The following is a 25,760-nucleotide window of genomic DNA, read 5'->3' as shown; positions in this document are numbered from 1 at the left end:
GGTGAAGGAATTAAGGAGAAAAAGTGGTTTTTGGAGTTTGAAGGAAAGTAAGTGCCTGCCTAAGCAATTTCATGTATGACCCCTACTAAGAATTGTATTCCAATGATTTCTGGAATGAAAGAAATCTCAGATTGTGGAGCCCAGAGCAATCAGAGATGGAAAACCAGACTTTTACCTGTCTCAAGTGGCTTGATGTTTTATCTGTTCCTTTAAAATTCAAAATACTGCATAACCTCCAAAAAATGTTCTCTTAAAATAGTAGCATCCGTGCCAAACATGAGATGCAAATGAAATCACATTTGGATGAACTTTAACAGCAGTCTTCTAGGGTTAATAATTTCAGAAATAACCTGAGTGAACCTGAGTGAACTAAAGCTGAAGTGTTTTCAGTCCTGTCACTATAAGCTGATGGATGGCTGTGTCCAGGATGCTGCCTTTGCAGGCTGCCCTCACACTTCCAGAGTGATTGGCACTGGGCTGGCTAAAGGAAGGCCAGAGGGGAAATAAAGAATTTGACAGGGAGATGTGTACCAGGATTTGGATGTCATTAATGTTGGATATTTGCATGATTAACACTTTCCCTGCATCTGAGGCATGGCAGAAAGACCCAGCAGATCTTGTGCCAGTGCAGACATCTGTGAGAACACCCAGATTCCTGGGGTGGGCAGGAGCTGCTGGGGATGAATTCACATGACTCAGCTGAAATTGGCAGCACTGAGAGCTGGGAATCTTGTCCAGTGAGCTCAGAGGCACTGCTGGGGTGGGTTTGCTCAGGGAGGAGGACACCAGCTACAGCACAGCCAGCAGATCCTTATCTCAATCCTTCTGTTGTGCCCTTCCTTCCTTCCTTCCTTCCTTCCTTCCTTCCTTCCTTCCTTCCTTCCTTCCTTCCTTCCTTCCTTCCTTCCTTCCGCCACTTCCGCCACTTCCGCCACTTCCGCCACTTCCGCCACTTCCGCCACTTCCGCCACTTCCGCCCGCCACTTCCTTCCTTCCGCCACTTCCTTCCTTCCGCCACTTCCTTCCGCCACTTCCTTCCGCCACTTCCTTCCTTCCTTCCTAAATTCCTTCCTAAATTCCTTCCTAAATTCCTTCCTTCCTAAATTCCTTCCTTCATTCCTAAATTCCTTCCTAAATTCCTTCCTAAATTCCTTCCTAAATTCCTAAATTCCTTCCTAAATTCCTTCCTAAATTCCTTCCATCCTAAATTCCTTCCTTCCTAAATTCCTTCCTTCCATCCTAAATTCCTTCCTTCATTCATAAATTCCTTCCTAAATTCCTTCCTTCATTCCTAAATTCCTTCATTCCTAAATTCTATCCTAAATTCCTTCCTAAATTCCTTCCTTCCCTCCCTCCTTCCTTCCCTCCTTCCTCCCACTGATTCAAACCAACTTTAGAGTGATTCAAACCAACTTTAGAGTAATCCTGCACTTTCTTTGCCTCCATCAAACTAGAATTCCAGTGTCTCCAGGTGCTGCAGAGTGGCTGCTCCATGGCTGCCAGCCTTGTTCCCAGGGAGAGAGGGACTGGTTTGTGTCTCTCAGGGGAATCTGTCTCTCACTGACTGATGGGCAAACACAAAGCCCTGGTGGAGACCTGCAGGTTGTGTTTCCAGGCTGCTGGGGAACATTGCAGGCTCAGCAGAAATGCCTGATGAAGCTGCAGATAAGAGTTGTCTGTCTCATGCCTGGGAGTTTCTGTGTGAGGATGAGCAGGAGGATGGGTATTGATGCTTCTGCAAAGGGATGTGCAGGGCAAGGAACTCTGAGTGTTTTGGCAAGTGAACAGGAGAGCACAGGCTGGAATTCTAATGCCTAGCAATGAAGTGTGCTCCAGAATCAGTCCAGATCTGCTGAGGGTTTCTTTCAGGGCAGAAAAAGTGTGTGCAAAACCTTTATGCAGCTTCAGATCTCCAAGGGTTTTGTCTTTTTGTTGGAGTGGTTTCCATGACTCCACCCTCTCCAAGTTGTTTGTATTTTTCCTTTCCTTGGGTGGTTGATTTGGTTTGCTTTCTTTTTTTTTTTTTTTTTTTTTTTTTTTTTAATTTTGGGGGGCAGTGTTGGCTGTGAGGTAGTTTTTTTTTTTGGTGGGAGTGGGGTGTTGGTATTTTTTTCTGCTTCACAAAAGTTTGAGAATTATCTGTAAGACTTATTAAGGCTTTCCTCAAAATTATTGTCCTGAAGCACAAAGGTCCATAGAGAACATCAGGCTTGTTACAAGATGGAGGAGAGGCTGGTAAGGCTGGAGGAGAGGATGCAAAACATTAATTGGTTGTAAGTGCCTACTTTTGGGTGCTGGAGAGCAGTGCAAAGGTTGGTATTTCATACAGTAATCAAAGTCAGAAATTTAATCCTTCAATTTAATGACCCAGGCATTGTGCCTGTGCAAATTTTCTAAGCAAAGGCAAATACTATTATCAAAGGCACAGGGCTGTTCAGTAAGTCAGCCAGGCTTCTTTGTGCTATCAGCACATCTAAAGATAAGAATTATATCTCCTCAAAGCACATATCTGAAGTATAGTGTAATAAGTCATGTTGGTGAGGCAGCCTGAAAGCAGTGGCAGTTAGATGAAGCATTCCTTGCTTTTAATGAGAACAGGGAAATACCTTCACACGTGCTCTGCTGAGGCTCAGAGGGAAGGGCTCTCACTTGTTGGGGCTCTCTGCCGTGGTTTGACAGGGAGAATCCAGGGAAATGTGCCTGGAGGTGTACAGTGAGGTGCACAGTGCTCTTGATGAAGCAGTTGGATCCTTATGAGAGACTCATAAAAAAAAACAAACAAGGAGGGGAGAGCCAAATTTTGTGTCAACAGCAAACAAGAGGGCAGATGCCCATGTGAGTGCCCGGGCATGTGTTCAGCCTTCCTCCTGCTGTGCTGTTTGTGCAGGGATGGGCACAGGTTCACTGCTCAGCTCTATTTCATGGGCTAAAAACCTGTGCAGCGGCTTGTTATCAAGTTCACCAGTGAGCAATCTTAATTATCTGCAAATTCAAGAGCCCAGAATGAGCTTGTGTCTTAGCTTTTCTTTAAATATCCTGGACCTTTTTGACTTTGGGTGACACAAAGCCTCCAGGAGGCTGCAACCCATCCAGAGATGGAGATTTCAGTGCAGGGAAACTTCCACAGCCCAAGTCTGCACTCAGGCTCTGGGGGACTCATTATATTTGTATTGCCAAGGCTGTGTAGGTAGATCTTTTCCTATGGCTGATTATTCAGTGCCAGTCTGATTCATACTTTCAGCTACTTGTAATTTTTGCGATTAAATTCCTTAGCGGTGATAAGGTCTGGAGAAAAGCAAAGATAACAAGAGAAGGCTAGAATGTGCTTGTTGCAGTCTTGCCCAGTTTAGAGATATTTCCTAAATTGTTTCTTTTTCAGATTAGCTTTTCCTCTTGCTTCCCAGATTGATAAATGCTCAGGAAGGCATAATTAGTATTTCAAAGCAGAGCTACCAGTTTAAAGCTGTGAATGCTTTCTTGTTCTTGTACATGCACAAGTTCTGACCCCTCCATCCCCTAGATCTGGATGCAATACAAGGAACACCACCACTACTTCCAATAATAATAGTAAAGTGCTACTTGGGTTTCATAACCTGCCCCTCCTGATAACATCTGTGATTCAGAGTTAATCATCCACACAACACAGAAGTCAGCAGATCTATTTGAATTCCCTCCTGCCTATTTAAATCCCTTAAACTACCCACAGATCAACCCATGGATGAAAGCCACAAGATTTATGTGCATTTGTTTTTATAATTGGAAAGAAGCTAGAGCACATGCCAGAACACCAGGCTGCAGATTGCAGCACTCAGTGCAGCTGGGTGAAGCCTGTGCTGGCATTGCCATGTCCAAGTGATCCGAAAGCCCTGAGGTTTTCCCTCCTTGCCTGCTCCCTTGCTGGTCTCTGCCCTCTGAATTACCAAGGACACTCTGAGGAGACACATCCTTCCCGAGATGGTCGCATTACAGCAGGAATTAGAGCAATCTGAGCATCAAACAGCCCCAGGTGCTGTGGCAAACCAGGCTGCTTGGCACTTTGCAGCCTGGCTTATGAAACCTGAGGGTTTTCCCTGCTTTCACCCTTCTCCTGGCCCAGGGAGTGGGGCTTGGGGGTCTTGAGGGAGCATCTTGATGCACATCCAAGGCACAGCAGCAGGAAAATGCAAAATACACAATAGCCTGTGATGGAGAGCTTGGGAAGACTTTGAAGAGATAGGAAACGAACTGGCATGGGATTCCTCCCATGAAACATGTAGGGTGGGAACAGAGTTGATAAAATGATGTACTGTGCTTAAATGCAGGAAGTTCTTATTTTTGCTTGAATACATTTGTCTGCAAGCCAAAAGCTGTCTGAGTCAGACCTTGGTTTCATGAGGATCAGCAGATCTGTACCTCAGGGCAGGATCCCTCCTGTAATTTGTTGATCTTCACAAAACCAAAATCCATTCTTTTTGCCTAAGGAGATGTGGATAAAAAAGATTTAATTTGTATTAAGATATGGCCTATGCTTTTGAATTTTTAATGGCATTTCCTAAACAGCAGTATTTAGAAAAGGCATTTAAATCTCAGCACACCTGACTCTAGTTAGCTAAACACACACCTGAATTGTTACAGTCCCTGCAAAAAGCAGTCCTCCAGAAGAGGCTAACAAGGCCCTGGGAAAATTGGCTGGGTGTTCATTCAATAGCCATATTTGTCATTGTGGAGGCTGGATGTGTTTACTGGGCTTGAGCTGAAGGCAGAAAACTTTAAAAAAGCCAAAATCTAAGGAAAGAGGAGTGAGTGACAGCTGCAGGGAGCTGGTGGGGAATGGGGGCTCAAGGAAAGCAGCTTGAGCTGGGAGAAAGGGGCAGAGGCATGGGCAGGTCCCTTCAGCCCTTGCTCTGCTCCTCCCAGCCCCAGGGAGATGTGTGGGCAGCTCTCACTCCTCCTTCCTCCCCAGGCTGAGGATGAGCTGCCTGTCCTGAAAGCAGGTTTTGTGCCAGAGGAGATTCTGCCAAGTGCTGGGCAAGTTGTTGGGAGAATTTTTGTGAGAGAAAAACCAGCTGTATCCTGAGTGAGAGCAAGAAGCACTGACCTCCTGATTTATTCTTGGGATGGGTTTGGAGGATAAACAGGGGCTGTGCATTTTTTATGGTCCTTTGAAGTTTAAACTTCAGTCTGTAAGAGACAAACTTACCAAAGCAGCATGTGGGGATTTCTGCTTGGTTCCCATATTATGAACAGGAAAGTTTGAAATTCCCAATTCTCTCACTCCCTTTGAAAGTTCAGCTCACGTAGATGTTGACCAAAATGTCAGAGGGGTTGTTTTTAAATAGGAGTAATAACAGTTGGGGGAGACTGACTCACTGGATGGAACTCTCTTGTTTTTTCAAGCCCAAGGAAAAAAAGATGTAATTTTCAGTTGTACTCCATGGCATTCCCTCGTTAGTTTACCCCAGATTTTCATCAGTGAGGTCAGGATTTGGACTGTGCCCTTCCATGTTCATCAGCTGTGTGACACACCATGTCAATAAACATGCTGGGGCTGTTTTCTAGAAAAACATTCATCAGCTTAGAGATCCCCTTTACTAAAATACAGCCAGGACTGACCCCCAGGATAACCAGAAACCCCAAATGGATGAAACCCATTTGCCCAGGACTCACACTGCACCTGATGTAGCCAATATTGTGTGCTGCTCACAATACTGAACAAGTGTTATTCATCCTCTCCCAGGCAGTCAGAGCCCCAGACTTGCACTTTTTGTGTCTTTATCCCAGCCAAATTGCATCTCCAAGTTACGTGACTGGCTTTACATCCCCCCACTCGGGCCAGTCTCCCCTGCTTTGCTGCTTGATCACATTTCTGATCACATTTCTCTGGTGTCTTTGCTCCTGAGAGTTCAGGGTTGAACTGAGGAGTGTTCTGAGGGCTGTAAATGAGGTATGGATGTGTGTACGTGCAGATCTCTATCTGCCACATGTTACAGAACAGGAAACCTCTCGCCTGCTTTTCTGCCTTTCCCTTGTCCTCTTTATGCTTTTGCTTATCCCAGGAAGGCTGCTCATTGCCAAAACAGAACTTTTTCAACACTTTGTCTGAGGTTTTTGCTTTACCTGAAAGAGCCAGAACTGCAAACGCCAATATCTTGGTGAAAAAAACCCAAAGACTTCTTGGGTTTGTTTCATCCATCCATTTCCAAAAGAAAATAAGCAGGATAAACTCAATGGTAAAAATGCATGAAGTGCACTGTGGGGATTGTTGAATGACAGTAATAGAGGGGCAGAAATGTCAGGTTTTATACAGTCTGGTGTCAGCAGATCCTCAAAAATTTTCAAAGTAATGTTTGAAACAGTTGAGACCCACTAAACACTGACTTTTTGTGAGTTATAATAAGGATTCCTCCTTCAAACTCCAAATTTTTTGTAAAAACATAAAAAATGTTGGCCTGATTAGGAACATGAATGAAAAAAAAAGACGACTGTTCCTTATCTATAAAATGAAATGAACCTTTTCACTAGAAAAGGTTGTGAACACAATCACTTAGTTTTGGGATGCAAATACCTTAAATAGTTTAAGTTAGTTTTCTACACATATTAGTATGACTTTTATTTAAACTGGTAAGTTAGACTTTCTACCTAAAAATATTTCAATTTGTTTTTCTTGCAAGAAACTCCTAAGAATGAAGGTAGAAGACCAAAAACTGGTCCTGTGTGATAAATAAAATGTTCCGCTGGCATTTTATTTATCAAGCCTGACTTCTCTCCCTTGTGTTTCAAGTCTATTTGTCTCCTTTGTTTGTGCTGGTTTTTAAGCACACAAGCCTCTAAAGATACGTATGTTCCCCCAGCCTTCAGGTAGGGCTCTGAGATTGCTTTGAATTTGTAGTTTGGGGTCTCCCATGAATTCAGTGTTTCCATTTCTGGCCAGGGCAGATGAAGATATGCATGGATCTGTTTTACTTTGGACACCATGCCCCATCCAGCCTGTGCCCGATTGCTGCTCCTGGCTTCACTGTGGGTTTTGTGCAAGCTCAAGAAACAGAACTGAAGCGCAGAACTAAATAGGAAGCTGTTAAATACCACTAATTTAAAGAGAAAATAACCTCCTCAATCTTTCTAATGTTTACATAGAGGATAAGTTCTAAAACCTTTGGCTTTCTCTCAGGTCTTCCCAAGCCCTTTGTGGTGGGACAGTTTTTATTTCCATCTCCTCCTCCACAAACTCCAAATGAGGTGCTTTTCATTTGATCTTTTCAATGCTGGTGTAATTGATTTCATTGCTTCATTCAGCCTGCTCACCTGCACCCTGGACTGTAGCACTCCTATCCCCAAATGACCTGGCAGCTCAGGATGGTCACAGCTGTGGTTTTTAATTTTTTAAAAATTCTTTCACCCTCTAGTTTCCTTTTCTGATGCCCTTCTCATTCCTTAGGGAGGTGGCAGCCAGTGTAGCACAGCACCAAAGCTGGTTCCCAGCATCTGGGGGAGTGACAAGCTCTTTTTGTGACACTGACTTCAGGGGATGAAATGTGTAAAGCAATGCAAATCACCTTTATGAAACGGCCAAATGTCCTGGGACTCCATCCTAAAAATATTCCATGAATATGGCTCTGGTGCATTTCTTTCATTTCCTCTAGTCAGAGGCCAGATCATATGAAAATATATCCCTTTTTGAGCTGTGCTGTTATGACACAGCTGGAGCTGGTTAAAATCTAGAGGGCAGTATCTGGCTTAAGCTGATGGGTCTTTGTGTAGCTTTGATTTATTATTTTAGAACAGCCTGTCCCCTCTCCCATCCTGTAGATAGCTTTGTTTTGTTTTGATGAAAAAAACAGAAAAAGGCCAAAATAGCTTTCCTTTATTGCTGTCCATGTGTAAAGCAGAGTAAAGGTCCAGGCATGCAGACCCCTGATTTCAGCACAATGAACTGGTTTCCCCTCATTTATTGCTCTGCAGGCAGGGATGGGTGGTGGGTCACTTCAGGGAATCCTCTGGAAAAATTCTGAGCTTTGCAGAATGCAGAGAGGCAGATGATGAAGGTGGCGCTTCCTTTCTCTAAGCCAAATTTATATTTTCCATTTTTACCAGGAATGCAGACAGCTCAAAGAACACATTCAAATCCTGTAAGGTTTTGGTGACACAAGGAAAGCAAACCATGGTTCAGGCATCTTGGTGTTACATGCTGAGCCACTTAAGAGGGGAAAAAGGAGAAAAAACCCCAAAAAGCTGATTATCTTGGTGTTTAGTTTTTCTTTTCATGTGGCTTTCTGCTTTGCACAGCACAAGTGCCTCTCTGATAGGAATGGATGTTGGGGTCTTTTGTGGGAGATCCTTTTTGTCAATAAAAGAATTTTACTGTATCTGCAGCTTGCTTTGCCTCTGAGGCTTGTACCAAAGGTTTCTAGTTTGGAGCCTTTTTTTTCTGAAAGAGGGTGGAAATAGGAATCACAGGATGAAGGAAAGACATAGGGGCAATTTTGCTGTAAATGTGTAAGCCGAAATTTGGGGAAACAGGAGTTAAAAGATGATTTAACTTTATCCTTAGTTATTCTAAACTGACATTGAAGAAACAGCCAGGGAGAAAATGGAAACCATAATAATAAACTTCACTGTAAAGTGGAGGAAGCAGGTCTCTTTAGACTGTGGCTCTGGTTCAAGTTGGAGATTACTTTTCTAATTCCTGAATCTGTGCCCCAGGAGAAATGTCTGCTGGATGCTGGTTCCCTCTCCTGCAGCATTGAGACAGAGTGGGTATGTGACTGGCTGTACCTCAGCCTTGCAGGGCAAGGAAGAGAAAATCCCTGGTTTTAAGCCATGCTGGCACCTGACTCAAAGTTCTCAGAGGTCACCCGGGGTCCCTGGACCAGACCTCTGTAATAAGCAGCCGTTGTTTCCAGACAAAGCAAAAAAATCTGATTTTCTTTGGCTTTGAGGGTTTGTTGTGTTTTTTTTTTTTTTAGAGCAGAAAGAGAACCTCAGAGGACATTTCTTTGTTTTCCCCTGAAGTCTGTACTCTTGGCTGCAGACCATCTCTCTGTACTCAAGCCCTTAAGCGCATTTTTTCCCTTTGCCCCTGCCTGCCCTTTTTGCCAGCAGAGGAGACTGTCTGTGTGTCAACCTCTGCCATCCCAGGGGACACTGGCTGTGTGTCACCCTCTGCCATCCCAGGGGACACTGGCTGTGTGTCACCCTCTGCCATCCCAGGGGACACTGGCTGTGTGTGACCTTCTGTTATCCCAGGGAACCTGTGTCCAGGTGGTGGCAGGTGTCCCAGCAAGGGACAGGGACAGGGACAGTGCCCAGCACATGGAACTGGTGAATGGCTCTTCCACCCAACAGGGCTGAGCCCTGCTGTGCCCTGGCTGGGCAGCAAACCCTCGGGGTCTTTGTCTTACCCCAGCACCTCCTTTCTCCTTCTCACAGGTAAAATTCAGGTCTGTCTGCCTTGCATGCTCTCCTCCCTGATTTCAGGCCAAAAAGGGCTTCCAGGCTGGAGTACCTGGGGTAGTTCTCTGTCTGTACCCAAGCTGAGATTGGCAGTGCTGCTCAGAAAAGGGCTGATTTCTAGGCTGGACTGGGCTCCTTGTGCATCCCTGCTGCTTACATTGCAGCATGGTGTAAATATTTGTTTAAACCCATTGTACCCCAGAGGGCCATGACACGGTTTGTGAAGCTTCAACCTCCTCATATGCCCACAAAAAGAGATTTCTAAAATCATCCCATTCTAAAAATCAGATTTTTGTGAAAAAAGGTGAGCACCAAAACACTTAATATGGAGGCATGAAGACTCCTGAAACTCTTGCAGTGTCTTTGTGAGGCTTGAGGACACCTTTGGTTAAAAAAACATATTACGAAACTGTGTTTCTCAGTCAGCTAAAATAGTTAGGCAGGAAAAAAAGTGTTTTGTGGTTTAACCATGAGTCCCATGATGCTTCACCTGACTAAGCAGCTACTTCAGGGATCAATCTACAGTTGCCAGATTTGAAAATAAGATGGGATATATTTATTCATTCAACCATAACACATGAGCAATCGAATCCCGGAATGCCTTCCCTGCAAACCAGGCTCCTTGATGATGGCCAGGTCTCTCTCATCACAGGAATTGTGAAACACCAATTTGGTAATTAAATCTCCTTTTTCTAAAAAAAAAAAAAAAAAAAAAAAGGTTGCCCAAATTCTGTAAACATGTTGTTTACTACTAAATAGCAGGAAAATGGTCACACGTGTGGGGGGAGAGCCTTGAGCTGCCAGCAGCCATCTGGAGCTGGCACATGCAGACTGATGGGTCTAACCTGACTCAATTCTGGCAGTGTCAGCACTTTGCTTCTCTCTTCAGTTCAGCAGTTATTTTTTTAGCCTTTCAGAGTCCAGAAGTTATGGGAATGGCTTTTTTCTTTTCCTGTTGTTGTTTTTTAGACTATTTCATGATGAGTGGGATGTTTCCCCTTCTTTTTTTAACCCCACATGCTGGATCCTTGGAAAGGAACCAAGCTTACTCAGTCTCTCTTCCAGACAAATAGTTTTAAAAGAGGTAGAAGGAAGGAAGAATCCCTGTAAAACTCATGTATCTTTTTGATCCTGGAGCTGAACTGAGCTGTTTATACAATTTCCTCAGCCTGAATTGCAGAATGGACAGGATTGAACGGATACTTGGAACAGTTAGAAATAAAAACGAGCTCCAAAGGCCAGAAGCCCTGGCTGCCTTGGAGCTTCTGTCATGCATGGTTTGGGCTGAGCTGGTGCTGGTAACTCCAAGCAAACCTGTGTTCCCCTGCACAACAGCCTCAGCACAGCTGCTGCTCCTCCTCTGGTGGATATCACCATGCCTTGGGAGCATGGTGACCACCTGGGTGCACATTCATGGCACCTCTCCCCCTCATTCTTTTCTTTTAAAGCAGAAAGGACTCTTGGGAGGGCTTATTTTAGAAGAGCTTTGAATAGCTGCTGTGTTTCAAACCAGCAAGTAATTCCGGTTAACAGGAATAACTGAAAAACTACAGGCAGCTTTTCTGCTCATTTGCTGTAAATTCACCCCACTGTAAATCCTGCAGAACTGTCTCAGGCTTGTACAGATCTGCGCTTGATTTTAGAGCCAGGCAAAATGTGTGAAATCCATGCTCAACTTACTTCAAGCCAGAGTGTTTATCAGAGGATCCCTCAAACTGCAACAGCCCTTTTATAAATACTGATATTGAACACTTAAATGTGAATCAGGATCGCAATTTGAGTAAAGGATTCTTACTTGTGGGATCATATATATCTGGGCATTGATAGCCAGTGTGGTTTTGCTGATGAAAAGCAGTTAACAAGGCAATTTTAAGGCTGTCTCTGGTGTAATTTCAGGTTGCTATCAGCAGCACACCTGCAGTTGAGAACATAAGGATCCAGATCCAGTCTCTTGGCAGGACAGACATACAAACCCACTTTACATCTGCATTCATTAAGGTACTTTGTGTCTTACTGGATTTGAAGCAGAGGTTAAATAGGGGAAGCTTTATCTCCAAGGAAAGTCACTGCAGAATCTTGCTGAGCCTTGGCAGAAGGAAATGGGAAGTTCCCTTGGAAGGGGCAAAGTACATTGTTCTCCCTTACAATTAACTCAATTAAAGTCACTGGGAGTTCCTATTCTATTCAGATGAGGATTTGAGCTCTGAGGGGGGAAAAAAGGCTTTTTATCACCTCAGAAGAAGAATTAACACCACTGCTCTAATGTAGAGGTAGGGGAGGAAAAAGCAAACTACAAGCCATTGTTTACAAAGGATGTGGGGGAAAAAACAAGTTTGTTTTTCTGATTATCTCTGCTGGCATTGCACTAAAAGATAAAAATAACTATATTTCACTACTAAAGAGGTTTGGAACTGTCAGGTTGTCCCTGCATTTGCCTTATATCTGTCTAGACAGAGAAGGGTGACTGAAATAATTCTTGCAAGGACACTGCCAAGGCTTACAAGCCTGCGTGCTACTGAATTATAATTAATGCTAACAAATGCCAAGCAAAGCTGGTACAGCATCCTTAAGGAATATGAGCAGCCAAGGTTTCTTGCTAGTCAAAAATGTATTCCAAGCCATTAGCAAGCAGGTGTTAGTGGAGGCAGCATCCTGCCCGTGGTGAAGCACAGACACCTGTGTGTGCAGCACTCATGGCACAGGTGGGGAATCCTCAAAGCTTCTTTGTCTTTTCTGAGGCTTTGATGCAAAATGTTGTTTTCTTAAGGTAAGGGCAAATGGTAAAGGGTAGTGCCTAAAGGGGGATTCTTACCCTGAATCTTGAAAGGCACAGAACATTTGGAAAATGAAGGAGGACGTGTTTTGTTCTTGTGTTGCTGAACGAAATGCAAAAGTCAGAGATGTTTTAAATTTCTGATCCAAGCTTCCCCAAGGGCTGAGTGAGCTGGCTGTGGTGTGTCCTGCCCCAGGTCCCACCCATGGCCTGGACATTCGTGTTTCCCTTACCCTTGACCCCATATAGCACTCAGCATCCTCTGACATCTTGCAGAAGTCACTTTTTAACACTTGGCTCCCACATTAAGCCTGGCCTTATATTCCCTGGAGATATACATGTTTCAGATTGATGGGATGTGAACTTCCTGGTGCCTGCAGGCTTTGGGAATCTGTGTGCACTGCAGTCTTGTGTACCCTGGGTTCAGTGATCTGACAGCCTGACCTTGCTGTGCTGTTGCTCTCCTTGGTGGAGGTTCTGCTCTCTAAGCATGGGCTGTCCCCAAGATGTTGGGAGGACGCACCAGTGCCAGGCTGCTCAGGTATTTCTAAAAGTAAAAACCATGGCACATCTTGAGATGTGTAACCTGGGGAAGGAGTTCTTGCTGTAGGAGAGGAGCAAGAGCTATTTCTGCTACAGTTTCAAGGCACTGGGACAGGCCTTCCAAGAAGGAATAGTTTGGTTTGGATATTTACGTTTTCAGGGAAAACAACAAAAAAAGCATGTGTAATTTCTATTCCTCTGTCTGCTGTCTCAGCACCTCTCCCTTGCTCCATGGGCAAATCTGCTTTTCCCAGTGACAGTAATTTTCCCCACATGAAAGGAAATTGTATTAAGGCTGAACTAAGCATTTTACTCTCAGGGTTCTTGGCTTCCTATATGTGTTTTACTAATCCACAGAAGATGCTGATGACCTCATTGCTCATGGTTTTGTACCCCTTTGAGAAGGGGTTTTGCTTCCTCCTTCCACTGACCAACAATCAATGACGTCACTTCATCTGTGCCAAAGATACATTTAAAATTATAGGTATTTTTAAAATGTAGATGTTTTCCTTGCTTGTAACTCCCTTGTGGAGGAGCAGGATCACAGTCTAAGGCTCCTCAGCCTGCTTGTATATAACCCACCTCTGCTTTTCTCACTGCAGGTAAATGGCACAGTGCTCCTGCTCACCAGCACTGGGATATTCTTTGTGGTGATGGATGAATGTTCAGGAGTCGTGGTAGGCAGTACTTTGACACAGTTACCTGTGAAACCCTGCCCTTGCAGTAACTGAAAACCTTCAGACATCCATAAAAGAGAGGTAAGAAAACTGCTGAGACTCCACTTCGTGTAGCAACCTGTGGCTGATAGACAAAGAAAGGAAAATTCTGTCATTTCATAACCAAACCTGTGCTCTGAAGAAATCTGGCACAAACTAAAATGCACAAATCCCAAGCATCAGCCAGATAAGAGGAGCAGCATTTCTCTCCCAGGATTGTGCAGATTAGAGCAGACAAACAGGTTTTCTAGAAAACTGGCAATTTCTTCTAAATAAGCCAGTCATTTTCCAGCATGGAGAGATAAGATCCTTGCAATGACACTTGCACCCATCCCCATGCCCAGCCACTTCCTGGCAGCCAGTGATTCAGTTTTCCATTTTGGAAACAAGTCCATTTCTGTTTATTCTTGCTGATTGTTTTTGTCTCCTGTGACAGATGAAAACCATAGGTGTGCCAGATTTTCCAGTGTGATTTTCTTGGGTGAGCCAGTGAGTGCTCCTGCCTGCCTGCTGGCTCTCCTGCCTTGTGTGGGCCCTGGCCATGGCCTGGACCATCCCTGTTTGTGTCTGTCCCACATTCCTTGTGGCTTTCTGTGCTGCCACACAAACATGGAACAACAGAGATGGACAGATATATTCTTGGCTGCAGGCAGGAGCAGGTCAAGTAGCCAGAAAACAGATTTTCAGTCCAAGGCATTTCTGAGCAGTTCATGGCCAGAGATTTGAACACTGCTGAGTTATTGCATCTGCATTTCTGCACATGAGTGTGTGCAGGTATCAGATGTGCACGAAGGGACACAGACCCATGCAATGTCTGTGCATTCACTTTGCTTTCCTGGTAAAATTTTGCAGTAAGGCATTCAGTTAAATGTGACTACTCCATGCCCTGCAGGTACAACTCACTGGAGGCTGAAAGGACATCTGTGAGACCAAAGATTGAAAATTGATTGAGAATCAGGGCCAGGATATAACTGGTTTCAGAGTCTCAGCACTCCCATAAGTCACAAATGCACTCACAATCATTTGGGCTTGTTTTGATGCCATGTGAGGCACAGGATTAATCTAGGACCATTTAAATGGAGGTTTAAACTTGGGAGAGCTTTCATGGTATTGAAATTAAGGGGATTTAGGTGTTCTTACAGTCAAGCATGCTCCTACATACTTTTCAGTATTGGAGCTTAAAGGTCTTGAAGATCCTTAATGAAGGAATATTTTGCATTCGTGCAGTAATTACTGTTCTTCTTTTCAGATCACTTATCCTTGTGTGCTCTAGAAATATCACAGACCTGCTGGGCATGTCTGAAATGTCAGTTTTTGTCAAGTTAGCTTCAGAAAAGCCTATTACCTTCCACAAGGGAGGTAAATGTATTTATTCTATCATGTTTCTTTGGCTTTTTATTGCTTTCCATGTTTCTTTGGCTTTTAATTAGGTTGGAAAGCACAGAAGAATTACTGCTGTGTATCCCACCCAAAAATGTACAGTAGTTATACAGTGCTTATCAATATCCTTCCCACCACAATATGCCAGTGGAAACCTCTTGGCTTCTTGGCTTAGGGGTGGTGAGAAAGAGGAGAGTTATTTCAGGGTTTTGACTCCACTTTGCCAGTGAGAAGTTGTGTGCTGCAAATTTTTCATCCTGAAGGGAGCTTGGTTTTCTAACAAAAAAAAAGAGAGAATCATTTGATAAAGATTCCATCTTGAAAGTTCCAATTCTTTGTGAGGAAAAACAATCATAACCTGAAAAGTTGATGAAAAAGAAAGCAGTCTGCAGTGAAATAAGAGCTATTTATTGTTTTGGATAGAAGGGTGGTGAAATCCATAGCTTGGGATAGTCCTTACAATTTTACCTTGTATTACTGCAGGAAATCCATTGGTATCATTGGTCTAGAAAATCCATGCTGGGTTTCCTACTGGAAAACTAGAGGCTATTGAGCCCAGGTTTGGATGAATAATGATGAGTGATAAGGAAATCAAGAAAACAGCCACCTAACTTGATGCAGGTTTCAGAGATCAGATGCAAAATTGACTGTTTCCAGCTTCTTGTTTTTTGGGATGGAGGTAGGAGAGCTGGTTGCAGGCAGCTGGAGACTTTTTCCCCACTGCTTTACTGAAATTCATATCAATTTCTGGCTGAAATTTCAAAGCTCATTGCTATGACCATTCCAGGGGAGGACAACACAGTCTTTACAGCAGAGGCAGTGATTTCATTTTCGTGCATGTTTGATTCGTGAGAAGCTGCTTCTTCTTTCATCCTTTGAAAAGCAAAAATTTGATGTTTTCTTTTTTGCTTTTGTCCTGAAACATTATTGTTTCATTCTTTCATCAAAGCCCTGAATACTTTTGAAAGGAATTTTTTTTATTAAAAAGGCATCTTTTTTTTTTTTTTTTTTTTTTTTTTGTTTGTTTTGCCGAACTTTGTTCCCTGAACCACCTGTGCCATCCTCTTGGCTGTTTTGGGAGCTTGGTTCAGGCAGGGCCAGCACCACCCTGGGGACACTGGCTGGGGTTTTGTCCTGTCCCTGCCACCTTGGTGGCATCCTGGTGCTGGCAGTGGGGCTGAGCTGCTGCTGGCTGATCCCAAGCTGTCCCTGCTCAGGCAAGGGTGCTCACCCGTGTGCCTGCCCTGATTTCCAGTCTGGGGAATCATGTTCTGCTCATGAGCCACCTCCTGCTGCTTCAGGTATTTGGACTATTTTGACTTCACAGCTCCAGGACTGCATTTCAGGGCAGGCTGGAGCATTTCTCCCAAGCACACATTGCTTCTGCCAAGGATAATGCAAAAAAAAAAAAAACCCCAATCCTCTCGACCCCAGCGGGATCAGGATTTAGGGTCTTGTTTCCTGGTTTTGCAAAACTTTATTTAAATTAGGAGTGTTTACAGGAATAGTCTCGATCCAGCCAGCTGCAAATAGCCTTGGGAGACTTTGCAATGAAAAACATTATATAAACACAAGACATTATTATTAAAATGGAAGAATACATAATGCCTTTGTACTTTGGGACAGCAGAGGACCAGAGCAGAGCTGACATGAGGGATAGTCAAGGCATAACAGGATGAAACAGATGTAAACTAATAAAAGAAGGATTCAAAGTGTCTAACCGTTTTCAGGTAGTCAAATAAGTAGAAGTAACAGTGTTATTTAAAAATACAGAGTAAAACAATATTTTTGCTAACTGACATCTGGGTACCTGGCTTAGCTTGCTGAAACACCAGCAGATCCATGATGCAGCAAGTTTACAGTTTCAGTGAGGCTCATTCCCACTTCCATCCGCTTTCTCTCTCCTGTATGCTCTGTAATTTTAATTCAAGAAATGAAAGAAGGGCTAAGAAAGGTCCATGATGTGTGGAGGGATCCCAGGCTGTGCTGCTGGTGAGTGAACTGCCACACCCAGAGGGTCACTCCTCTCCTTGTGTCTGTTTTTCAGGGAGTTGTGCCAGGCTTGGCTATAAAGGACAAGCCAAACCATCCTGGATTAAAGTCTTTAATCATGCTGGTAATCAGAACTTATCTTCACCATTATGTTCCCTTGAAGCTGTAAGAATATCAGTGTCCTGGTCATACTGTTGAGCCACTAAAATTTGCTTTTTCTCAGACCTGCTTGGAGCACATCCCTGCAAAGGCTGGGGTGCCCTGGGGCACTGCTGGGGAGCACCAGCCAGGCAGAGCCCAGCAGCACCACCACCACCAAAACCTGCTGTTCTTCCTGGATTGTACCAAACTGATGTGTTCGCTTGTATATTTTATAACCAATAAATATATTCTCACCTAGCCCTCTGTGGTAGAGCTTTATTTTTCAATCTGTGCCTTAGAGAGAAGAAAAGGAGCAGTCTGTGGGCTGCCCTTCCCTGGGGGAAGTGTTTAAACATATCTGTGATTTGGGATCAAAAGGTAAGTTTTAAAGGCAAGAGTTGCTCTGTGGTAACTGTGGGACTACAAATGAAAATTTGGCGTGGAAATTTAGCAATTCCAGGGAAATATAAGCAAAGGTAAGGAATTTTCCCTTCATTCCTGCTTTTACCCATTAATGTCTGCTTTTTGGAAAAGGTGTCCATCTGCTGGGGCATCTTAGGTGAACTCAGCAACCTCTGCTTGGTCAGTGTGCAGTGATCTCATGGCAATGTCTTCTAATCAAACTGAGCACAGAGCACAACAAGGAGTTACAAATGTGTTTCTGTCTGAAGCTAATGACTACTCAAATGATGTTTGTCTAACTGATGTGAGCACTTAATTAAGGGCCTACAGGAATAAAACCCAGGATGAAGTATGTGCTGCTTAAAGTTTTGTGTTCCTTTCAGGCAATGCTTGTGTTGGCTTTTGGCTCCCATTGAGGACTGAAATATTGTCAGTATTATTGGTTAATTCTCTTTGCTTTATATTTATGCTGCAGATGTTTGAAGTAAAAACAAAAATAAGAGATTTATATGCAAAGTGAGAAAAAACTGGTGGCCTCACTGACTGCAGCTAGGCACAAGGTGACCCTGGAATGATGAAAGAGTCACTTGGGTTTGAACGTGATGCTTGGTGACAATAGTGAAGGGACAGGTGATTTCAGATCATCCTTGAATAACAAGGGCTGCTCAAGCAGGTGGGTGAAGGTTGTGTAACTGATGTCCTGTTGTTTCTCTGGCATTCTCAGAAATGGCCAAACAAGTTGCTGCAGGGAAAGGTTAGAGTTTTGTTGGCCAGACTTCTGCTGCCTGGTGAGTGATTGCTCTGGCATCCATGTGCTGGCCAGCTGACTTGTGCCTCTGAGTGGGGATGGGACGCTTGCCTCCATCACACCCATTCTGCCATGGTCCTGGGATGTGTTCTGAGAGGACAGCCAGAAGGTTTACAGGCAGAAAAGGAAATTCTGGCTCCATCCCCACACCAGGTGGGAGAGGTGAGAGTTGGGTTTGCCTGGCTTGCCAGAGAGTGTGAAGAAATCAGTGATGCTGCTCCGTAAAGGTAAGATAAATCATGATGCATGGGACATCATGGGGCTGAGAATGGTACAATAGCCTGAGCAGCTGGAACTGACCCTCTAGGGAGATCCCTGAAGTCCTTTGGAACTCCTATTAATAGCTAATTGTTGTGATTTCTGATGCTGCACAGGGGGAAAAAGCAAGATGTTTTTGGCTCATAAGCATAAGCCCAGCACTGGAACAAGTACTCACAGAGCAAGCTTTTAGCTTCTGGGAGATTTATTTGATAATCTGTGACATGTCCAGACCCTGGATCCCAATAAAACTTTGCAGAGCTCTAACCCCAGGCTGAGACTAAACAATTGGCAAAGGAAGAGCCTGGTGAAGGAAGGAGAGGAATGTGCCTAAACCTCTGAAAAATCTCTATTCCTCCTCCCGCCCCAGAAGGAGAGCAAATGGCAAATGTCCTGGAGAGGAAGGCGTGGAGTCGTGGCGAGCCAGATGCAAACACTGAAGTACCACAAAAGCAAAAAGAAAAATATTTACATCCTGATGCAGTTATTTGGGTAGTTAAAAGCAGCAGTTTGAAGAGGATTCAGGATGCTGTGATCCTCTCCAGCCACAGCAGTCGCTTCCCTTACCTTGGGAGGGACACAGCCCTGTGACCAGGGACGCTCTGCAGAGGGTACTGTTCCTCCAGGGACTGCAGGGACATCCAAGGGGATGTGTTCAGAGGCTGCTGCTAACTTGGCACGCACCAGGAGCCCGTGTGAATGAAGCTGTGGGGTAAGTGCTGCATGGCTGTTGTGCTGCAAGGAAGCTGCCCTGTTCCTCCTGGGGTTTCCTGAGGATATCCAAACACTGTGCTGGAGTCCACGGGGACTGTGTGTGTGTCCTTGCGGACTCACAGCTAATCCAGGTGTGCATTCAGGGTGTGTGGCCATGCTGGTCATCCCCAGGGCATTTCTGCATTTCTGGCATCCCCTGGCAGCACAAGCTTGGCTGGCAGCAGGCACAGCAGAGCCAGTGCACCCTGAGCCTCAGCAAACGGGGCTCAGCTTCCCACTCCTCCAAACTTCATGTGCTGGAGGAGGGTTTAATTCAGTGAAATGCTGAGCGCTTCGAAAGCATGTGAAACTGGGACTCAGTCAGCCTCGGATGGGTGGAGTGATGGGAATTGTAAATGATTTTTGTTTAAACAGAGCCAAAAATTGCTTCCTTTCCTCTTCAAAGTCTGTAAGCCTCTGAGAAAAAAAAAAAAGTAAATTCTTCAGAAAAGTATAGCTTTAAAAAAAGTAAATTCTTCAAAAAAAAGTATAGTTTTATTTTCCCCCTTTTATTTCTGTCTCAAAATAGCTTGCAAATATTACAACAAATTAGCCAACACCTTCTTTTTCTTTAATTTATTCATCGTAAAAATTTCCTCTAACTCCTGCTCCGCATTCAGAATCTATTTTTATGGACATTAGGAACCAAGGAATTTGCAGTGATGTTTATACAGAATATGTGAGCAGAACCTTCTTGTTGGGAAAGTTATTAGATAAATTTATAAGAAACCAAGGTTCACTGGGAAAACAGTCAGAATGTTGCTTTTGACTCCAGTATTGATTCATTGAGAATTAAAGTCTGTTCCTGAGTTTAATCCTCCTCCTCTTGCTAGTAAAAACGAGCAGCTGATGTGTGGGTGGCAGGCAGAAGAAAAAGATGTGGAGCAGAGGCAGCTTTGCTCTGCCATGCTCTGGGACTGAACAGCATTTCCATTAGCAATCCCCAGAAATGCCTGTGTTTATTTTCTGAAGGCTTTAGCTGTGCCTGTGGCTGGGTGTGTGAAAATCCCCTCTGTATGTCACTGTAGCAAGGGCTGGCATGTTCTCAGGTCAGAAAAGCAAACGTGCACCTCAAATCCATCTTCCCAGCTGGGGCTAAAATGCAAAATTCCACGAGCGGGGCGAGGGGACCTGCTGCCATGCAGTGTCAGCAAGGAGGGAGCAGAGGCGTTAATTCAACAGCTCCTCCCTCTCTCGGGAGCAGCTTCCAAATCTATGTTGGCCTCCCTGCATATGCATGAGGAAAGATGCAGCAAGGCTTCAGACCAGAAACTGCTGCAGCCTCAGCATCAGTGCTCTGGGCTTGGTGTACCAGGGCCCTGGCACTAACCCCTCAGGGTCTCTGGGAGCATCTTCCTTGCAGAGGGGCCCTTGGGGCACTTTAGTGTCTGCTAGGAGTTCACTCCCCATCAGGTAAAAGGTTCCTTTTCCCTGTGAGCTTTTCCTGTTCTCTGGGGATGGTGCTGGATCCCCACTTTGCCCCCATGCAGCTTGGTGGTCTCTTTCACTGGGCAGTAGCAGCAACAGGAGCCACATGGTTTGCTGCCCCTGTTTGCCATCTTTTTCAGGAGAGATCAGGTAACTGCTGCTTTTTTCTAGTCCTTGCCTCATTTTTTAATGGTTTGTGAATGATCCCTTTATGTCCTGCTTGACATACTGAAAGGAGCAGCAGATGCTGAAGGTGCATCCTCCAAAGAGTGTCAGGTCAGTCTTAAAAAGCACTTCTAAACCAGTATTGGGAGAAACCAGTACTTCTCCCAGTATTGGGAGAAACTTTAAAAAGTTTTGTTTCCAGGTTTGGGTGGTTGGTCCAGAGTTGTGCAAGGGGGCGAGTCACGGTGTGTGTTTCTGAATGACCCTGGAAAGCTCTGATCTGACCCTTCATATTCAGGGTGTCTGTGTGACCCCACCATGTGAGGATCCAGCTTCCTCAGAGCTTTCCTTCACTGTTTTGTTCTCAGAATTGTCCCCAGTGTGTTTCCTCCATGGGCAGGGTGGTGGAAGGGATTCCTCTCTGCAGTGTGCTTTCCAGTGCAGCATCGCTGCTGACACCTGCCAGCAGCCAGCTGAGGACTGATGGCTTCCTGCATCTACTTTTAGCATTGTCTGCTGCTATTGTTCACTTTTTTGGAAAGGTTCAGCAGCTGGGAATCATTTCAGAGAGTCTGCCTTGCCAGATCCAAGGATGTGAGTCCCACTTGCCATTGCCAGGCAGCTTTTAATGGCTGGATAGAAAAGCTTTTCTCGCCCAAGAGAGAAGTCCCAGATGGTATTTGAGGAAGGCTGGAGATGTGAGGCTCAGGCAGCCACTTGCATGGCCCTGAGAGCCTGCAGGGAGATTGGTTGACACTGGTGGTTACATCAGAGCTGGAGCCTGCTCAAGGATGTGTGGTTGTGTCCCCTGGGCTCCCAGTGCTGAGCCAGGAAAGCGCTGCCTGGCAGGAGATACCTGCTCCTGAGCCTGCTCCTGCTCCTCAGGGACCAGGCAGTCACTATCTCTTCCTCCTCTCATACTGAACAATCAAACCAGACATGCCTGGACCCAGTATTTGGGAAAGATGCTGAATGGAGAGGTTTGGAAGGAAAATTCCTGAGATTATCCTCCGAGCAGCATTTTTCCAGCCCGCTGTTAGTCAGAGCTGAATCAGAGGAGTCAGATCCTCTTGGCCCTCTTGGCTCCCAGCCTTTCCAAGGCAAGTGCCAGTTCATACTAACACTGCAATGAACTCGGAATCAAACACCCTGCCTCAGTCACAGAATAAGCAGGATATTCTGTGGACTGGGGCAGATCAGACACTGTGAAAACATCAGAGCCCTGGCACACAGCTGATGCCTCTGAAAATGACATGTCTTCCCAGTGTCTGATTACTTGTTTTGAGCTCTGCTGATGGAGATGGATGCAATCAGGGAAGCAGTCCCTGGTGAGCAACAAGGGATATAAAATCAGAAGCCATTTTCCACAACCTGATGGTGAGTACTGTGCAGCTCCTGGCTCTAAAGAAAGCAAAGCCTGAGAAATTTCTTGATGTAGTTTCCTACTAGTTTGCTACAGGTCTGTGTCAGAGGTAAGGTTTCAAAAAACTACTTTGAGCTTTTAATGAGCCAGAACAAAAACATTTCTTTGCTTCCTACACAGCAATAGGAGAGCAAATGCATGCCACTGTCAAAAAAGCAGTCCCTTCTTTTTATTCCTGTGAAACCTTATATCATCTGAGAATATTTTATGGGCAAAACCTCACTGATTGGAATCTGACTTTATGGAGCACTAACACACAGTTGTGTCCACACTGTGAGAAATGCTGTTTATCTGCAATGACCATCCTGTGGTATTACCTCTTGTTTAGTTCTTCCTCAATCATTCCAGCAGAGCCTAATGACTGGGTCTGCAGATCAGGCTGTGCAATAATCACTAATAAATCCTGGCATTTTAATGGTGACTGCTGTACCTTGGGTGTAACTCTAATAGTGTTTCTTTGAAAGAGCTCTGGCTTATCCAAAGCTGATGGTTGATGCTGTTAAAATGTCAGACACGTGCAGCCTGGCTCTGGCATGAATTCCATGGCGACGGCGCTGCTCTGATAATGTGCATTATTCAAAGTTATAGCACTGCTAAGTGCATTCCTCCCTTCCACTGCTCTCTAACAGCATTTCAGCACCTGATAGACTCCACCAAGCCCTGGGTCTATGCTGCTTCCAGAGCTCAGGGCTGTCAAACACACTATACCAAAGCAAACAAACATTTCCCTGGCAAAATATTTCCTGTAAAATCTGGTCCTAGAGCTGTTTGTACTGCAATCATTGGATTACATGTGTTTTGAGCCTGTCATTGTACTTTGAGCTGTGGCACCTTTATGAACAGTACAGATGTATTTTACATATACACCACAAAATTTGCTCCAGAATAAATCCTGGCTTCTTTCATTCTTTTTCTTGTGTTTTTGTTGTTGTTTAGCTTATATTAACAAGTGACATGGAAAACAACATTTGTTTTTGCCCTAAAGGGATTGGAATACCCTGGAATTGTTTTTCAGTGTTCTTTTTTTGTGTTGAACCAAACTGTGTGATGCATACATTTATCCAGTTTCAGCAGTGGGATGTGACATGACAGCTACAAATAAATGTCTTTGATATTCCTCAGACACTGGCTTATATGATAAAACCTAAAGACTCCAAGGACTACATGTGAATTTTAAACAGTGCCTTATGAATACAGAAGTGGGTGTCCTTGCCTCCCTGTGAATACACATGTCAATAAATTGTCATGAGCCCAGGGCAGAGCTGCAGAATCAATCACTGGAGACCAGACAGAATCACATTAATTCTAACTTTGACTTTCATGACACTGCTTGTTTGTTTTTGCTGGGGGTTGGCTACGGAAGAAACAAAAACAACATTAGGTAGACTGGTTTCAAAAGCAGCTTTTGGTTTTTGCAAGAAAATTCTGAGCTGGCACACTAAACAGACAATATTTTCTTAGATCTGAAATCTAAGAAACTGCATGCTTCAGGTTGGAAGTGTGAGTACAGTTTATCTGGGGGTTACACAGAGCACCACTGCTAAAAATGTGTGGGTATTTTGGGGGGGAGAGAGGTGCCACTGAAAGGTTACTCCAGGAAAATTTGTCACTCTGCAAACGCCTTCTCTGTTGTGTTTCATTACTTTCTAGCACATGTGAATATGCAGCCCCAGAGAGCCCTGACACTGGATGTGTTTATGCCACATTCCTGAGGCGTTTTTGGTTACAGCTGGTGGCTGCTCTCTCAGTGTCTATTTGGATTCCCGAGTGGGTTGATCCTAAACCAAACAAAGGGTGAGGAGCTGCCCATGGCTCCTTGCTCTGCTCAGGCTGGTCCTAAATCAGTGCAAAGGTGTTTTCAGCCATTGAGCTGAACGGGAGTGGATGTGGTCTGGCATAAAACTGGATTTAACCTCTTCTTTCTTTTTTTAATTTTTTGTGCAGCGAATAAGCTGAGGAAAAAAAAAAAAGTGACATTTTCTTGATATTCTTTTTTCACAGTTATCCATACAAAGAATTGAAAGTCCTGAAGAATGGCTCTACCTACCTCCAAGTGTCTGGCTGGAAGTTTGGGGTTTTTCCTGTTCATAGTCTCTTCAGTAAGCACAGGTAAGTTTTCTTGCCACGGGGAAAAAGCTACAGTTTGTAATCCTATTTTTAATAGGTTTAAATTGATCAGCTTTTCACTCTTTGTATAAAATCAGTCAAGGAAAGAGTGAAAAAACTCAGGAGAAAAGCAGTTTCCTGGTGTGCCAATTTACTCAGTCAAGGGCAGCTGGAGTGGCAAAGACTGAAATTTCTGGGCAGGTGAAAGTACCCTCAGCAATGCCTCAGACTCTGCCACACATCCTTAAACCAAACACAAGCCCAACAAACTGCCACAAAGAAATAGCAAGAGAAACCTCAGGTCTAATAGCTGTGGCTGAGGGAGGTGAAGGCAAGCATTCTCCTGCATTCCCCAAGCCCAGATGTGGAGCGCAAAAATCTCTGACCTGGGACATCCCTGTCCCTTGGGTTTTGTCTCTTCCAAGCTGTTTTTTTAACAAGCATTTTAGGGAAGGGGGAAAGGGGAGCTTGATTTACATATTGTATATGCAGCTAGTTTGGAGGTTTGTATTTGTCTGGAACAAAGAGCCCATATGTCCTGCCCCAAACACTGCAGCTGCATGGAGCAACCTCTCATTGTCATGCTCAGGCCCTTTTGGTCAAGAAGCAAACATTCAGCTAATTCCTTGTGCTGGGCAGAATTTGCACTTTTATTTAAAAAAATGACAATGAAGGCAGTAATCAAGCTGTCAAGGTAACTGGACCAGCTGGCAGAAGATGCTCAGCCTGATGGTGCTGTTGGCACAGCAGATGCTGGTGATGTGCAAAGTTCCTGCTACAAATTGGTTAATGAAATTGGGAATTTGGGTCCTCTGCTTCTGGTTTGTTGGCTTTTGCTGTTTGTCATCCCAAACACCAGCCTGAATTCCTCTTGATTTCCCCTTTGGCTTCCCTGTGTGCCTCTCTGTTTCAAAATAATGAGTTTAGGGGCACAAGTCATCTTTTGAGACTGCAGGAAGCTCCTTGCATAGCAGCATATTCAAGCAAATGGAAAAATGAACAAGATTTTTATCCTTCACATTTGAATTGGTTAATTAAGGTATAATTGATAAATTATACCTTTACATTTGAATTGATTCTCTTGGTTTATATCACTTCTCATCAAGAGAAAATTTTTTCTATTATCCTTATTCTCAGGGTAATAACAGACCTTTTTTTTTTTTTTTAATTGTTGTCAGTGTGTATTGCAGTTATATTTGAACATCTATTTACAATGCAAGCCCCATTCCCTGTCTGAAATATTTATCTTTTCTAACTTTTATTAATTCTGTGTGGCTTCTGGTAGGAACCCAGAAACACCTCCTCATTTTTCTCAATTACTGTAAATCAGAGGGAGTGCCTCTGACATTATTAATGCAATTCCAGCTTCCAGCTGGCACAGTGGTATCAGAATCAGCTCCTGAATGTTTATCTGACTTGCTGCCTGGTAGATTATTGTCCCTT

At 44.2% G+C, this 25,760-nt stretch overlaps 1 protein-coding gene and 1 pseudogene across 3 annotated transcripts in view; both read left to right on the top strand.

Moving 5' to 3' along the window:
* The window catches only part of LOC131089103 (cell surface hyaluronidase-like), a 42,061-nt pseudogene extending 24,828 nt beyond the window's left edge, over positions 1 to 17,233 (top strand).
* The window catches only part of CEMIP (cell migration inducing hyaluronidase 1), a 100,916-nt gene that overhangs the window by 26,123 nt on the left and 49,033 nt on the right, over positions 1 to 25,760 (top strand). For all 3 annotated transcript variants that reach the window (XM_058033221.1, XM_058033219.1, XM_058033220.1), the window contains exon 2: positions 24,213 to 24,320. In XM_058033221.1, coding sequence (XP_057889204.1) covers positions 24,245 to 24,320 — 76 coding nt within the window. In that variant the 5' untranslated portion in view covers positions 24,213 to 24,244. The remainder of the gene's footprint in view (positions 1 to 24,212; positions 24,321 to 25,760) is intronic.

The sequence above is a fragment of the Melospiza georgiana genome, chromosome 13 (genome assembly GCF_028018845.1).
Source record: "Melospiza georgiana isolate bMelGeo1 chromosome 13, bMelGeo1.pri, whole genome shotgun sequence".
In the NCBI taxonomy this organism is placed as follows: Eukaryota; Metazoa; Chordata; class Aves; order Passeriformes; family Passerellidae; genus Melospiza; species Melospiza georgiana.
The sequence above is the reverse complement of the archived record's forward strand: the minus strand, read 5'-3'. Positions and strand labels throughout refer to the sequence as shown.